A 16,181-nucleotide genomic window follows, 5' to 3' on the forward strand; every position below is an offset into this window, starting at 1 on the left:
AGCTGAGTTAATAATAGTAAGAAGAACTAGAATACTCTAATTTCCTTCAGAAAATGAAAAGCTTTAATAGAAATGTCCAGAAATCTTCCGTCTGGCTGCTGGACTTTACATCTTTTCCTCTGTTATAAACTCACTTTTAATAATATTTCACCTTTTTTATCTATTTAAACAAATTTTACTTCTAAATCTAGATCTAAATACCATCCATCCATCCATTCATCCATCCATCAATTCATCCATCCATCCATCAATTCATCCATCCATCCATCAATTCATCCATCCATCCATCAATTCATCCATCCATCAATTCATCCATCCATCCATCAATTCATCCATCCATCCATCAATTCATCCATCCATCCAACTGTCTATCAATTCATCCATCCATCAATTCATCCATCCATCCATCAATTCATCCATCCATCCATCAATTCATCCATCCATCCATCAATTCATCCATCCATCAATTCATCCATCCATCCATCAATTCATCCATCCATCCAACTGTCTATCAATTCATCCATCCATCAATTCATTCATCCATCCATCCAACTGTCCATCAATTCATTCATCCATCCATCTATCAATTCATCCATCCTTCAATTCATCCATTCATTCATCCATCAATTCATTCATTCATCCATCCATCCATCAATTCATCCATCCATCAATTCATCCATCCATCCATCCATCAATTCATCAATCCATCCTAATCAGCACTAAACAGAACATAGGTCAAATTGTTCTCCTATGTGTCTTCTGACCTAGGAAATATATATGTGTGTGTGTGTGTGTGTGTGTGTGTGTGTGTGTGTGTGTGTGTACCTCACTCTGCATCTGTGACATTTCCAGAGCGTGCAGCATTTCTGGAGTATTTGGGAGTTGATGGTAGATGGAGACAGAAGCTCTTCTCTTCCCTTCTTCTGAGTACTTTTTCTGAAACAGAAGATCAGATGAGATGATCCGTCCATCACAACTCAATCCTCACAGCTCGTTAAATGATAATGTAGAGACAGTCTGAATAGTTGATGTTGATATTTAGCAAGTATACTGTTCATCATGCCAGTTTAGCATATAATACAGCCGAGGTTTGTGAGAGTATTTCAAGTATTTTATCATAGATTTTGACAAAATGAAGAGATCAAAGTAATTATAATTCAACCTCTGAGGAGTGGATCCATTTGAGTTGTTGAGATATTGTAATAAAAACTGTATGCCAACCTCTTGTGCTAAAGAAAAAAAGGCAGAGGGACTTGTGAATATCGGTTTAAATTATCATGTCTATTCATCTCATGGTTGATGAGACATTTTATACTGAACTGTAAATATCAACCTCATGATGGAGCGAGACAAAAAGTCAGGAGATCACCACAGTCAGTAAGTTTCATCCTCAGGTTAACATGAATGTCTGCACAAGATTTCATGACAAGCCGTCCAATATTTGTTGAGATATTTCAGTCTGGAGCAAAGCACAGAGCAATCCTGCTAGTATGACTAACAACAACAGTCCTTTGGAGTCAAGTTGAATCAATGTTTAAAAGAGGTTATAACCACTGGATTCATATTTTCACAGTTTTGCCCAGGATCTCCTGCTACCTACACTGTTGTCACTTCCCAGATACCACCGTTGACAGACAGGAAAAAAAAAAGTGTTGTATTCATAGACTGTATAAAAGAAATGGACGTAACTCGGAAGCCAATAGTTTCAAATCTAGGCAGCGCCATCTTGAAAATTTCAGGTGCATGCTGGGAAAAATAAAAACACGGATTCTACTTATATGGGCATGAGGCGGAGCCATGAGCGGAGCGGGGAGGTTGCTATGGTTGCGAGGGCTGGATCTCGAGGACATTGGTCAATCAACCTGTCAATCAGGACGTAGCCACGCCCTAATGCATACCCTGCTTTATCGTCACATATAAAATCAGGGAGGCCAAAATGTCCCAAATGAACATCATACTGCATTGAAGAAGGCTTTAAACTAGCGATTGAGACCATAAACACATTTTGAAAACGTTTACTGAGGTTAGAAATCAAGTGAGAAGTTGGTGAATTCTCCATTGACTTGTATAGAGACGGTCGCCCCCTGGTGGCCTTTTGATAGAATGCAGCTCTAAGTTACTTCCACGTTGGCCTCATTTCAGAGGACCAGAACTCCCCGCCTGGTTGTATTACTGTAGCTGTTCAGTGTAACTACCTCGCTCCGCAGCTCTGAAGCCTCTTTGGCGTGTTGTGTCTCTGGAGTGATCGGCAGGATGGAGTACAGAGACATCGCAGCCTCCTTCTTCCCGTCTTCCTTATACTTAGACTGAAACAGAAATGGTTTGATCAATATGCAGATAGTATTTTGTCAAGTTATCATTTATTCAAAGGGCTGTTATAGAGAGTTAAGTAAAGAGTTAAGTGTGTGTTCAGACCTCTGATATAACAGCGCTGATGTTCTTGGAGTGGATGAGCTCGGCTCCTGGAACAAACTTGCTCTGACCCTTCATCTTCTCAAAGTCCTCCTTGTACTTCACCTGCAGGGAGGAAGAGACATGGAGTGTGAGTGTGTGTGTGTGTGTGTGTGAGAGTGTGAGAGTGTGTGTGTGTGTGGTTTGTCTGAACTTGAGCTGCACTTCTGCTCCGTCCCAGGAGGGATGTTGCGTTAGCTGTTTTTCATTTTCTCTTCAGGCTCATAGAGGAGTCCCGTCCCGTCAGGATCTCAGCGGCATAGATTTAAAATGAACATTAAGAAAAGACTAAAGCTATATACAAACATCAGTTGTGGTTTATAGATCATTCAGACTCACAACAATGAAATATTCCTTTACAAATATTCTTCTTCTTCTTCTACAAAGAGTGAAACAGTGTTTTGAGACCAGACTGGTTCTCTTTCTGAAATATAATAAAGAAAAATATTGTTTTCTGAACACAAAAAGCTTCACACAACCTACTTTTTTGAAAAAGTTATTTTTAAAACCAACCAGAATGTACTAAAAACAACATTTAAAATGAATGAACATTCCTTTATTTATATGTAAATAAATGTGTGTATACATTTGACTCTGTATTAGTTTCTTTCTTGCTTCTGTACCATTCTGTAACTAAAGCAAAGATTTGGGTAACAATTTTGAATTCTCTGTTTACTGTAGGGGCTTTGATCAGTCATAATGGCTGTGTTCAGACTGCAGGCAAATCTGATTCAAATCTGATTCCTTCTCAAATCTGATTTTTAGGCCTGACTGTCCACACTGTTTTTAGTGTCCAAGTGGGATTTGGCTCTGTTCAGACTGGGCCACATTAATGACCAATGTGACAGGTTGCCGTGGCAACGTTGACGAAGCAGAGGCGTCATCTAGCGTGTATTGTCTGATGTCATATAATTGCGACAGCAACAACAAACCCTCGAGCTTCGTTTGAACCGAGCCATCTCCCCAAAGATTAAGAGTTTGGTTTGGTTCTCTGTCCATGGACTGATGTTTACGTCCTCCGTTCCCTCCAGTGACGTTACCTAGCAACAACAACTGGAATAAGCGGGTCTGGTGTCTCATAGCGACGTAGTGTAGAGACATAGAGAGACGTCACGGACAGTCAAAACCGTTTTGAGTGTTTGGAGCTGTTCAGACTCAGACACATCTGTCCAAACTTCCTCCCAAATGTGGTTTCAATCTCATGTGATTTATGACTGTTCAGACTTCATAAGAGCATCTAGTTCCAATCTAGATTGGCTGAAAATCGGATTTTGGCTTGCAGTGTGAACGCGGCCAATATGCAGTCAAAAAGTTAATAGTAATCGTACAAGTTGTTTTCTTTCTTCATTGAAATTGATTGATTCAAATATTTAAATTACTGGTTTTTCAATTTCCTTGTACATGCACAATGACAATAAAGCTTATTCTACTCTAACATTGTTTGGTACTTTGGTCATTTAAACACAAAATGCCGACATTTTGGCAAATTCCTTCAAGTGAACATAACAACAGATTTACTTTACATCATATCAGGTTGTTTCAAACCAAGAAGGATTGATCATATTAATGGGAATTTATCAAGAGTGAAGGAAGAGCTGTACACTTCCTCCAATGTGTCTATTCTACCTTCTGAGCTGCAGTTGGCTCATATCCACCAGGAGTTTACCCCATAAAGACTCTCAGTACGACTTCCTGTTTACGTAACTTCTGTTGGAATTTGTTTGTCTGTATTTGCAACTTAACAGATTTTTTTCCCCCTGATAAACAAAGAACATTAATCCTCATTAAAGTGTGTTGGATCAGTCAGCGAAATCCAGACTGACTGACTGTTTGATAAAAGGTCAGAACCAGAACAGTGCTCATAGACTCAACTTCATAATAAACACACACACACACACACTTGCCACAGAGTCTGAGTCTGAGAGGAGGGTTTTGGTTTCTAACAGACGAGCAGATTTTCTGGAAAGACCCAGGAGAAAAATGGAATTAATCCACAGATGACAAAGCTGCCGGCCGCAATCTGTGAGAGGAAGCCAAACTGGGCCAATAACAAAAGGTGCTTAATGGTACCAAACACTGGTTGACTGGCTTCTCAGCAGCAGGCATGTGACTGGCAGGAAGCTAGCTCTCAAAGTAGCTCTCCATGTCATTTCTAAAATGTGCCTTCTTTTAGATAATGTACTATAATTTCTTCTCTGGGTTCTGTAGGCTGGTTCGCTCCATTCAGGCTGTCATGGGCACAACTTTGAAGAGGTTATTGTCTCCATGGTAACAGCAACATCTCTGTTTGGTGGATCTGTGTTTTGGAAATTTGGGGAATGACACGTGAGAGAGAAACAACGATGGTAGAATAGAGTGTTTCGTCTCATATACTGTCATGACTGTTATTGATTGATTGATTGATTGATTGATTGAAACTGAAGCAAATTTAGATTCTGACTGTCAAACAGAATGAAACCAAAGTGTGGCGTGTTTCGATTTGGAGTGTTAAACGTCAGAGAGTGATGTATTTAATCTTCTTTTTCTGCAGCGTGATGATTAACGGTGACGCTTGAAGGCAGCATTTTCAGAGACAGCAGCTGGAGGAATAAGTGAAGATGCTTCTATAAAGTGGGTTGACTCTCTCTTTCACCGTAGCTGATGAGTCATTCTGCTGTTGCAAACAGCCGAGCTGCCAAGTTTGAGTCACACCAGGGAATCAATACCTCACCCTCCCACAGCCTACAACAGCGTTCGTCCTCATTCACCGTTTCTGCTGTGAGACATTTGCTTAAAAGTGCTGCTGCAAAGAGTCAAAGAGTTTCTGTCTCCTTGTTGAATAGCACAGCGGTGAGTCAGCTCACATGGGAAGAGGTGGAGGAAGAAGATGACGCCTCGCCTTCAACTCCAAGCTCCACGGCCACAACAACATTTTTATTCATGAGTTTGAAATTAAGATGCAAACTACAGCAGATATTACTCACTGTTTATAAGTTCATGTTCATGTCAGAATAACTCATGATTCTTATTTTTATCAATTTAGACTGACGACAGACTTGTTGTTTGTGCTTAATCCAAATAAAGACACCAGTAAATTACACTGGTGGAAAGTAAAGTTACTGTTTTAGGTACTTGTACTTTATTTGAGTATTTCCATTTCATGCTACTTTGTACTAACTTTCCATTACTTCACATTTTACAGGTAAATTTGCTCCTTCTGTGTATTATATCTCCATCATTTAAACCATCATTTTCTAACATTAACCAAGTCCTGCCAGAGTCTAAATATACCCATAAAAGTTGAATATTGCTGTAGTACATTTGGAACATTTTGGCTGAAAAAAATGAAACTACTTTATTTCATTTTAGCAACTTTCCACATACTTAATTTTCTCATAAAGCTGATTGTGCTGTTTGTCAGGAAATATACCAGTGAGTGAGTTTGTTGTAACCAAACCAAACAGATCAGGTGTGACAGTATCAGCTGAACTAACAGTGAATGAATTTACCTCACTGACGATCAAACTGCATCTCCTGTTGAATGTTGGGTCTGGTAGTGGAGGTTTGGAATCAGTGGAGGCCTGAAAACACACATACAGTATACACATATAACCAACATGCTACCAACACTGACACTATTATTAAGTCATTTAAAACTGATTGTGCTCATATTTTATATTTTCATTTTTAATCATTGCCATGCCAAAATGACAAGTATCTAGTGTTTCCTCAGAGGCTATGACAGAGTTAAAAATCCCCTTAAATGAGACATTAAAACTAGACTAACATTGAAAATGAAAGGATAATATCTATAATATATCTATAAAATAATGTGTCCATCTGAGCCTGGTGACAATAGTACGACAGAGAAACCTGTGAGTCAACCTTCCTAATTCTGTGCCTCATTACTGCCTCTCCTAACAGGCTGATTCAGACCTAAAAAAACACTATCAAAAGGCTAATAATGGCACATTTTCATTTGCAGTTTCACTAATCCTCTCTAAGCTCTTATAAAAACCTGCAGTGCCAGGCGATGCCCCACGCTAAGGTCAATACAAAGACTTACAGTCAGAGCTGCGAGGGGGGTTTCTCTGCAGAGGAACCAAATCTGCCTCTCAGCAGACTTCATCAAAGAAAAGCAAAAATCCTCAGAGATGTTTAGCAGTACACTAGACGGAGCTACAGTTGGGGCACATTGTGTGTCTCGGTGTGTTCAACAGGGATATTATTAATAGACAGAACAACCATTTAAAAGCTCAGAGTTCACTGCTGGTAAAAATGTCTACTTTAAAATTAGAAATCAAAAGACAATATTAGAAAACTTTGATGTACTGCTGTTAGATCGTCTACAATCATTTTTGGTACTTAGATTAAATAAAGTAAAGATTGATTTCTGAGATTTAAGGTTCATTCTTGATCTTGGAAACAGCAGTCTGGCAATGAACTCTCATCATGAGGTCTGTTTCCTGACTTAATTGAAGAACTTTGTCTTCAAAAATGGTTTCTGGTGTCAGATGTGAACGTCCTCCTGCTTTCTTCGATCATTAACTGACTCCTGATTGATGACTTCTGACCCATTCCTAATCAATACACCTGACCTGAAGGTCTATTGATTAGGAATGACTCAGAGGTTTGTATCAAAGTTGAATATTAAACTTATGGGCTACATTTTAAAACTTGCAGGGAAGCCAAATTTCAAAGTTCTCACCTCTGATTCCCATTGTCCCAACAGACTTTTTCCTTTACCCTCCACTTCCTCTCCATCCTCTTCTTCGGCATCCTCTTCCTCTCCATCCTCTTCCTCTCCTTGCTCCGTCTCTACTTCACTTTCTTCCTCTCCTTGCTCCGTCTCTACCTCACTTTCCTCCTCCTCCGTCCTTACTGTTCCAACACTCTCCTCCTCTACGTCTTCCAATCCACGTGGTTTTCCTACGTCTATCGCTCCTCTTGTTTCAACAACAGAAGTGACAGTCGTCATCGTCGTTGTCGTTATCATCGTCTCTCGGAAAGACTCTTCTTTCTCGCTCTTCACTGTTATAACCTCTTCTATCTCTCCATCCAACACCGGTGCAGCTGAAGCCTCCTCTTCCTCCATGTCAGTCGCCTCTGAGGACAAAGGACAGTAAATATTTAGGTTTTGTGCACCCATGTGGTCAGGTGGTAAGAGCGGATGCCACATAATTGCAGCATCCCTGGTTCGAATTCAGCCAGGGACCAATCATTCCCCTCTCTCTCTCTCTCTCTCTGTTTCCTGTCAGCCTCTATGCCATTTACTGTATAAATGAAAGGCAAAAAAAGCCACAAATAAATCTTTAAAAAAATATATTTAGGTTTAGTTATTCTTAATTACACAAACTCGACTGCAGAGGCAATAAAAACGAAGGGAGAAAGAATATAAAAGCAAGGCCAGGATCATTAGGAGGAAAACAACAACAGATGTTATTACATAAAAGTCTAAGAAAATATAAATGAGTTTGAAGAAGTAATTTAAAAGATTATGTAGATTTAGCCAACCTGAGCTGCTTATGGGTTTACTTTCACATAAAAGTTGAGGAGAAAGAACATTTGCATGCTTTACTGAAGAAATACAACCTGGTGGAAGAAAAGAGTAAAACGACAGACTCCTAAAAGAGAAACTAAACTCTTGATTTCTGCCATGATGAAAATTCAGCAGCAGTGGGAGGTTGATGGGGAAGGAAACTAAGTGTTTGACGACGCAGGAAGTCATGTAGGAGAGTTCAGGACTGACTGTAACCATTCAGAGTTGAGTTGATTGCATGGCTGGATTTCTGGTGGTCAGAGCTAACGAGCTATTAGCAGCAGCTGACAGGCTCTTAGTATCATTGATGGAAAGGCACGGGTACTTTAGCAGCCATTAATGGCACATATAATGTATGACCTACTGTCAAGCTGAAAAGGTCAACAAGACGGTAAAGAGAGACAAACGCCAGCCCGTTATCATCAGTGGGCTAGAAACCTTTTTTGGTTTATGTGCCAGGTGAGCAATTTTAATTCATTTGAAGAGAAACCATCTTTAAGTGTGGTATCCAGCTCCTGTCATACATCCATAGGTAGCTCCTGTTGTGTGTAGGACATGTCAGTAAGTAAAGGTACAACAGTGACATGGGATCCTGAGGAGTTTTAAACCTTAGTTATTTTGCATGTGGTCCCCTATTTTGTATGTCTCCTGCATGAGGACACATATGCATTCCCACAGGTACCAAAGATTTGACAACACTGTAATGCACCACACAACATCAGCAAAGACTTTCTAACCCAGGATATAGCAACTTAGTGGGCCCATGTGTCTTGTCAGTTCTTGCATATGTTAGTAAAATAGATACTAGTCACAGTGGTTAAGTTCAACAACAACAACAAAAAAGCCTCACAACTCTCCTGCTGTACACTGTGCTTTACACACCAAACATTTTAACCCATCTTGCCAACATCTGGAAAATCACGATAGCCAAAAATATTTGCATTGAAGATCACACTTGTCAAAATTCTCAAAATTAGAAATTAGAGTGGTCAATGCAGTTATAGGTGGGCCATGTGTGGTGCTTACTGCCATATTAATAAATAAATAAATCACTTCCAACGCCAATGAGAATCCCAAAAATATTTACTAAACTGCGACCTATAACTCACTACTCCATTCTCCTGTGAGAGTCCTTCATGTTTGTCCATATTGTCGTGGACTGACTTCTAGCTGCTGCTAGCTGCTTCCTCGACGTCAGGGCCACCATTTAACGCTCTACATGTCAAGGTCAAAGTCCTTGTTAGTATATTTCTTAATGCCTGTGTCTTCCTTTCAGAGTCCTTAACATCACTGTCACACTATCAGTAGTCGTTGAAGCGTCTTCAGTGTCATACTCAGATTTCTCAGCTTTTACTAACCTTCCTCACAGCTTCCTCTAAGGCCCTGACATATTCTGAGCTTTCTCACATCCTGTTTGTACTCACCTTGTTCAATTTATGGTCGGCTCTCAATGTCCTGATTTTCCTTTTGGCTTCCTCAGTATCCTAGTCACACTTTCAGATCCTTAGTCGCTGTTTTTCTGTCTCTGTGTTTCTGAATATCACAGATACTTTTTGGTCTTCTCTGATATGTTGATCAGTCTTGGTTTTCTCTTTCTTTGCTTTCAGCTTCTTCAAGAGTTCCTTGTTACAGGGGTCACTCTTCCTGTCTCTGAATGTCTTAGACACTCATTCAGCTTCTTTTATATCAGCCTTTTATTTCAGCACTATCACAAAATAAAGTCCCGTCAGTGACTGAACTGCCTCATCTAGACTTCGACTGTCTCCTGTAATGGCTGAATGTCTTATGGGTATCGGGTCATTTGGTACTTCTTATCACTTTAACTTCCACATTTAGCCCTCTACTCAAGACCTTATCGCCACTGTGTCCTTCATGTCAATTACAGTGGTACAGTGTGTGTGTGTGTGTGTGTGTGTGTGTGTGTGTGGATACCTATGAATGTGTCAGTGTTTATGTGTTTGTGTGTTTAAGTGTGTGTAGATTTGAAGGAAAGTTCAGTGAGTGCTGTATGCTGGAAGGAATGTACCTCACACACACACACACACACACACACACAAACACAAATACAAACACACACTAAAACCAGGCCTTCCAGTTACATAGATGTGCATTCATTGACCCTTAATGATAGAACAGAAGGTGTTGAGGTGAATAATGCAGGTTCATCTTTTTTATATATTTACCTGCCAATCATCACAATGATGATTATTGGGCCTTTAGTGCCATGTTCATAGTGATTTTGGGACATTCACCATGTACTCGTAATTAGAGTTTTCTCTGAGGTACAAACCAAATTCGTAACGGCCCTGAACACTGTTTTAACTGACCTGAAATCATTATGTCTTAATATGAATTTGGAGTTTAAGTATGATAATATTCATAAGCATGTTTTAATTAGTGTTCCTGAAATCACCTGAAAATGAGACTTTTCTTTCTCTTTCTCTTTGCGTTTTCATTACCTTCATCTCGAGGTGGAAAGTAACAAATTACATTTCCTCGTGTTACTGTAATTGAGTAGTTTTTATCTGTAATTTGACTTTTACTGAAGCAAGTTTTGTTTGAAGTATTGATCTTCGCTATATTTTAAATCACATCCGTTACTGAGTAAAATAAAAAGTGGGCCGACATTTTCTTAAAAAGCAAACAGGATTGTAAAGACGTGTTAACTAGCATGATACAATAACTTAGCATTCATAAATTATTGCAAGCTATGACAACCTGGCAGCTAGCTCTCATGGCAACAACATATGTATGGACGCACACTAAAAGAAATGTTCTACCGTTCTACCGTCATCTGTCTCTCTCTGGGTTGCAATCTGCAGCCTCACCACTAGATGGCACTAAATCCTACATACTGGTCATTTAATGCAAAAATAAGATTATGTTCCTCTAATGATCATCAGGGTGTTTCATGTTGTGTTACAGCTGACAGTGAAACATCACCTACTGTTGGCTGTAATAATCTCTCCTTTAATATCTCTGTGACTGTCATATGACACCCTTCATATTAGTCATGGAGCACTTTGATTTACAAAGATTTTTTTCTTTTTTTTTTAGCATCTAATTTGTCAAAGTGTTTCCTCTGTATTTCCGTTACAGTGCAGCTGCTCTGATGGATTCATAGTCTCTAATAGTTTCAGCTCCTTTAACACGACTGCTGACACTGATAAATGTGTCTGCTGCTTACTGAGAGCAGCAAAACTCTTCTTTTCACTCTCTGGGAACATTTTTATGAATGTGAAAGTCCTTATATGGATATTTTAGGGTTTGGCAATTATGCTGATGATCAAGCATGTTTGTACAGTTGAATCCAACTTGAAACACTATGAGCAAACTCAACAGAAGAAAGGTTGATGGCCTAAAATGTTTTGGTTTTAATGTCTTGTGGTTGAGGTGAACACGAAAAAGGAGAACACTAAGGAAAAGTAAAGAATAAAAAACAAAGGAGGTATTTTTCCTCTTTCTAATCAATAATTCCACTCACGAATTTCATCACAGTACAGATAAATCATTTGCCAAACGAAGAGGCAGCAGGTATTCTGGCAGTGAGATCAGGTTGTCAGATGGCAGATGAGATAAATAGGACATCGACCTGATAGAGAGCGACCACAGCAGATCTGACTGTCGGTGAGCCAAATGACCATCTGCTGCTACGCCACACAAACACCAACAAATCACAGCTCAATGCAACAACAAAAGATTCATTTATCACCAGTTAAACTGCTTCATCTCAATAAGTAGATAGACTTTTATTTAACTGTTTTTTTTGGTTCGTTCTCGTGAGGTTGCTCTGAGGAAGGTAGTTGTTCTTTGGACATAAAGTCACATTGATAGATTATGATGTTATTCTGATAGTGGTTGCTGTAATACAAACAGTATGGCAGCACACTTACAGCTGACCAGCATCATTACATTTATTTTTCCTAATGACAATCAATACACTTTTAACCCTTCATTAATTGGTTTTTGGCCACTTTTTCAGTATTGATGTTAGTATTCACCAATGATTTCACTGATTTACTGTTATTATTACATTTGTCTAACCGAGCTGAATCAAAGAGAAAATTATGTTACTGTGTGATGGACGATAACGTTTCTTGAATCAACCAACAGTTGGATATTTACACATCCAGAAACATAAGCAATGATTTGAACTTGGCAGATATAACTTTCTTTTTTTTTGCTCTGGTTTGATTTGGTCTCACTGGAGACAGCTGCCTGCTAATTAATGAAGGAATTAAAGTTTCAAGCCAGAAAACTGAAACAATGATTGGGGGAAAAAACACTCTGAAGAGCTGAAGGGAACTGCAGAGTCAGGTTTGTCAGTACAAGCAACTACTTCACTTTTTTCTCATTGTTAAAGAGGAATTTATCTGATTTTACACATCAAAGTGTGTCTAGAAGTTTTGGAAAGAACTGCATGTGTGAAAAAATTTGCACAGACCATTTTTTGTCAAAATCTAATACATTTGTTGTGCTAGGACTGAATGAAAAAGACGTGAGGGTGTTAAGCCACTAATAGCATAACACACCTGAATCTTCCATTGAACTATTGATGGTTGAGTTGCATTGTGCATAATGTTACTAGACCTGCTCTATGTGAAGAATTTGAGGTAACTTTTGCTCTGATTTTTGATTTTAATATGAGTAAAACTGAAGTCGACAGCAGTGAAGAACGATATCTCTGGTTCTCGATTGATAATGTGGTAAGAGTGTAATGATAAACTGGTGGAGCACTTTTTTAAATATAAAATTGATTGGTGCCACTTTAAACACAGATCTAACAGAGGTTGGCAAACAGATGCACTACTGAAAAAGTCCTAGCAGTGCTTAAGTTAACCGTCAGAACAAGCTGGTCTTAACTTCTGATAAAGTATTAACTGCATTTTCTACAACTTTCACCTTAGTGTAAAAGTGTAAAAATATAATCTCTGTTTTTGATTTTCCCTTGTTCATGAATCTGCACCGAAACACACCAATAAAAATACACCAAATCTCACTCATTGATGGTACAAATAATGAATCGGGTCTTTAAACACATCATCAGTTTACTGGCCTGAATAACAGCTGAGTCCTGCCAGCGGAGTCCTGGCTGGCCCTCGTGCCTGCAGTCATCAGAGTCTCACCCAGGATCACAGTAAACAAGCCTCTCTGGGGAATTACAGCTTTGTGAAAAAAAAAAAATCGCTCTTCTTCAAGCTAAATTGGAAAACCGTTTTCATAGGTGGTTAAATAAAATTAATAAATAACAAAAAACCCAATCTGCCAGGCTGACCAGGAGCTCTCTCTTTCTCCCTCCCTCAGATCTTGTTAATTAATTCTGAAACACACAAAGCTTTTCATGAGAGAAATCCCTGTGATCTTGTCCTGATGTGAACCAGCCACCGCTGAGCACAAACAACACACTTCTCTCTTCAGGCTTCTTCACTTCATACATTTACTTCTCAAACTTTTACTTCCCTACAGTTTCATCTCTGCTCTACTTTATCTTAAACAATGCAGTGTAGAGTATGTAGCTGCAACATCAGGGGATAACTCTCCAATCAGAGCTAAGGATGTAAACGCTCATTCTTGAACTTGGTGGAAACTCTGTAAATTCACACCTAAATCCATAAAGCAAGCTTTTTTCCCCACATGTTCACCTCAAGAATTGTAACTTTGAGCATGTTTCATTTCTGTCACTGTCAAATTATGTCACAAAAAGTCATAAAGATCATCCATTACCAACCAGATGTTTTCCAAGCTGTAACAGCTTCGTTTTTGTTGTCGTCTCATTTTCTCCTTTTTTTTTACTGTTTCCTGTTCAGTTTGACTTCTTCTAATACCTGGAAAACTAAAACTAAATACTAACTAAACTAAAACTCCTTCATCGCTTGTTAAACTAACTAAAACTAAACTGAAATTTAAAAAAACCTAAAAAACTAAAGAAAAACTAAAGAAAATGTAAAAACTATAATAACCCTGGCTGTAATACTCAAACACTCAATATAAACATTCAACATTTTGACCTCAGCTTGTTTGCAGACTTTTCCTTTTTAGGCCATTATTGCACATTTGCAATAAAACTCAGGCAGGGAGTTCTGGTCCTCTGAAATGAAGCCAACGCGGAAGTAACTTAGAGCTGCATTCTATCAAAAGGCCACCAGGGGGCGACCGTCTCTATACAAGTTAATGGAGAATTCACCAACTTCTCACTTGATTTCTAACCTCAGTAAACGTTTTCAAAATGTGTTTATGGTCTCAATCGCTAGTTTAAAGCCTTCTTCAATGCAGTATGATGTTCATTTGGGACATTTTGGCCTCCCTGATTTTATATTTGACGATAAAGCAGGGTATGCATTAGGGGCGTGGCTACGTCCTGATTGACAGGTTGATTGACCAATGTCTTCGAGATCCAGCCCTTGCAACCATAGCAACCTCCCCGCTCCGCCCATGGCCCCGCCTCATGCCCATATAAGTAGAATCCATGTTTTTATTTTCCCAGCATGCACCTGAAATTTTCAAGATGGCGCTGCCCAGATCCGAAACTATTGGCTTCCGAGCAGCAGTCCACAAACCAATGGGTGACGTCACGGATGTTACGTCCATTTCTTTTATACAGTCTGTGATAAAACTACAATACAGCACACTCCACTGTTACAAACAACTAAAATAAATGTTTTTGTATTCTAGCATCCAAGAACTCAAAAATACAACTATTTACAACTATAATCCCTGAAAAGCTGCACATTTACCTTGGCATGAATTTAAATGGGTCGTTACAATATAGAGCATGTGATTACAACAGAAACTATTTATCAAATATCAATATGTACCTCAGTGGCTCTTACACATTTAATACGTACCCTTCTACTTCTTGTTTAACTTCATCTCTTCATTTTTTACGATTTCTATTTGATTTCTCTTTTTTCCCCACTTGATAGATAAACAGACGTCTCACATTAAATTCAGCTGAAACATAAATACCTCTGTCTATTCTCTCTCTCAGCCCTCCTCTTCATCCTCCCTCACATCTTCCTCCCTCCTCTCCTCTCATCGTCAGGTCAACCTTGAAAAGAGCCGAGTAATAAAATAAAAATGTGTGGGCTGTTGAATGTCACACCATTTCAGAGAGAGAGAGAGAGAGAGAGAGAGAGAGAGAGAGAGAGAGAGAGAGAGAGAGAGAGAGAGAGGGAGAGGGAGAGAGACAGAGAGAGAGAGAGAGAGAGAGAGAGAGAGAGAGAGAGAGAGTTTGTGTGTGTTAATTAAAGCGAATCAAATGAGGAGAGAAGATCTGTGGCGTATTAACGCAGCGGAATGATACGATCACTCGCTCAGGTGAACAGAGGAAAGAGAGAGAGAGAGAGAGAGAGAGAAAAGACGACAAAAATACAAGAAAGGAGACGTGAAAGAAAGCTGAGGGGAAAGTTATATCATATTTATATCTTTATTTTACCTAAATAAATAATGCCATTTATTTCATTTGTTATTGTCTCTTAACTATTCTATTCAATCCATTTCCATTCTTCCCATCATTTTCATTTTTTCATTATTTTGTGTTAAATGGTGTCAAATTATTATGCTGTTTACATTTTACACTACTAATTGCATTAACCTGTATGAAAGCTGCTTAACACGTAATTATAACTGACTGACTGTATTAACTGTAGATTGTTTATAGTAAAAACGTTTTATTATGCAGCTCAGGTTTTAACACCCACATTTGTGCATCTGTGGAGACGCTCGACACACACACACACACAAAAATCAATATCAACTGATGGAGAGAGTGAGATAAAAACTACAATAAAAGGATAAGAGGAAAAGATCTTGTAAACATGGTACCTTCAACTTCTGCTGAGGGTCACTGGGTCATCAGGTCACACGTGTTTGAAGCATCATCTGTAGGCCCACACACACACACACACACTCACACACACACACATACACATACACTCACACACATAGAAATATCCAATGATTAAACATACACTTTCTCTTCTACTGTATAAACTACTGTCAGCACCTAAAAGCAGCATTACAACAGAAAAACTCTGTTGTTTTACTGTTAATCACTGCTCTGGATGTATTACATTGCAGGTAACCATGGCAATGATACTGGTTGGTCAAACTCTTTTAAACATCCGTTACAACATGGAGTATTTAAACACAGTGTCCTTTCCTCTTTAATAAGTAGTCATTGTTTCATTACACTCTGAGGTGTTCTGATATA

The 16,181-nt window shown here is 38.9% G+C and overlaps 1 protein-coding gene across 3 annotated transcripts in view; it reads right to left on the minus strand.

Moving 5' to 3' along the window:
- nebl (nebulette) overlaps nucleotides 1–16,181 on the minus strand; it is a 107,760-nt gene that overhangs the window by 50,688 nt on the left and 40,891 nt on the right. For all 3 annotated transcript variants that reach the window (XM_053342150.1, XM_053342149.1, XM_053342148.1), the window contains exon 5: nucleotides 2,478–2,517. In XM_053342150.1, the coding sequence (XP_053198125.1) occupies nucleotides 2,478–2,517 (40 nt within the window). The remainder of the gene's footprint in view (nucleotides 1–2,477; nucleotides 2,518–16,181) is intronic.

Source organism: Scomber japonicus, chromosome 21 (genome assembly GCF_027409825.1).
Source record: "Scomber japonicus isolate fScoJap1 chromosome 21, fScoJap1.pri, whole genome shotgun sequence".
NCBI classification, from domain to species: Eukaryota; Metazoa; Chordata; class Actinopteri; order Scombriformes; family Scombridae; genus Scomber; species Scomber japonicus.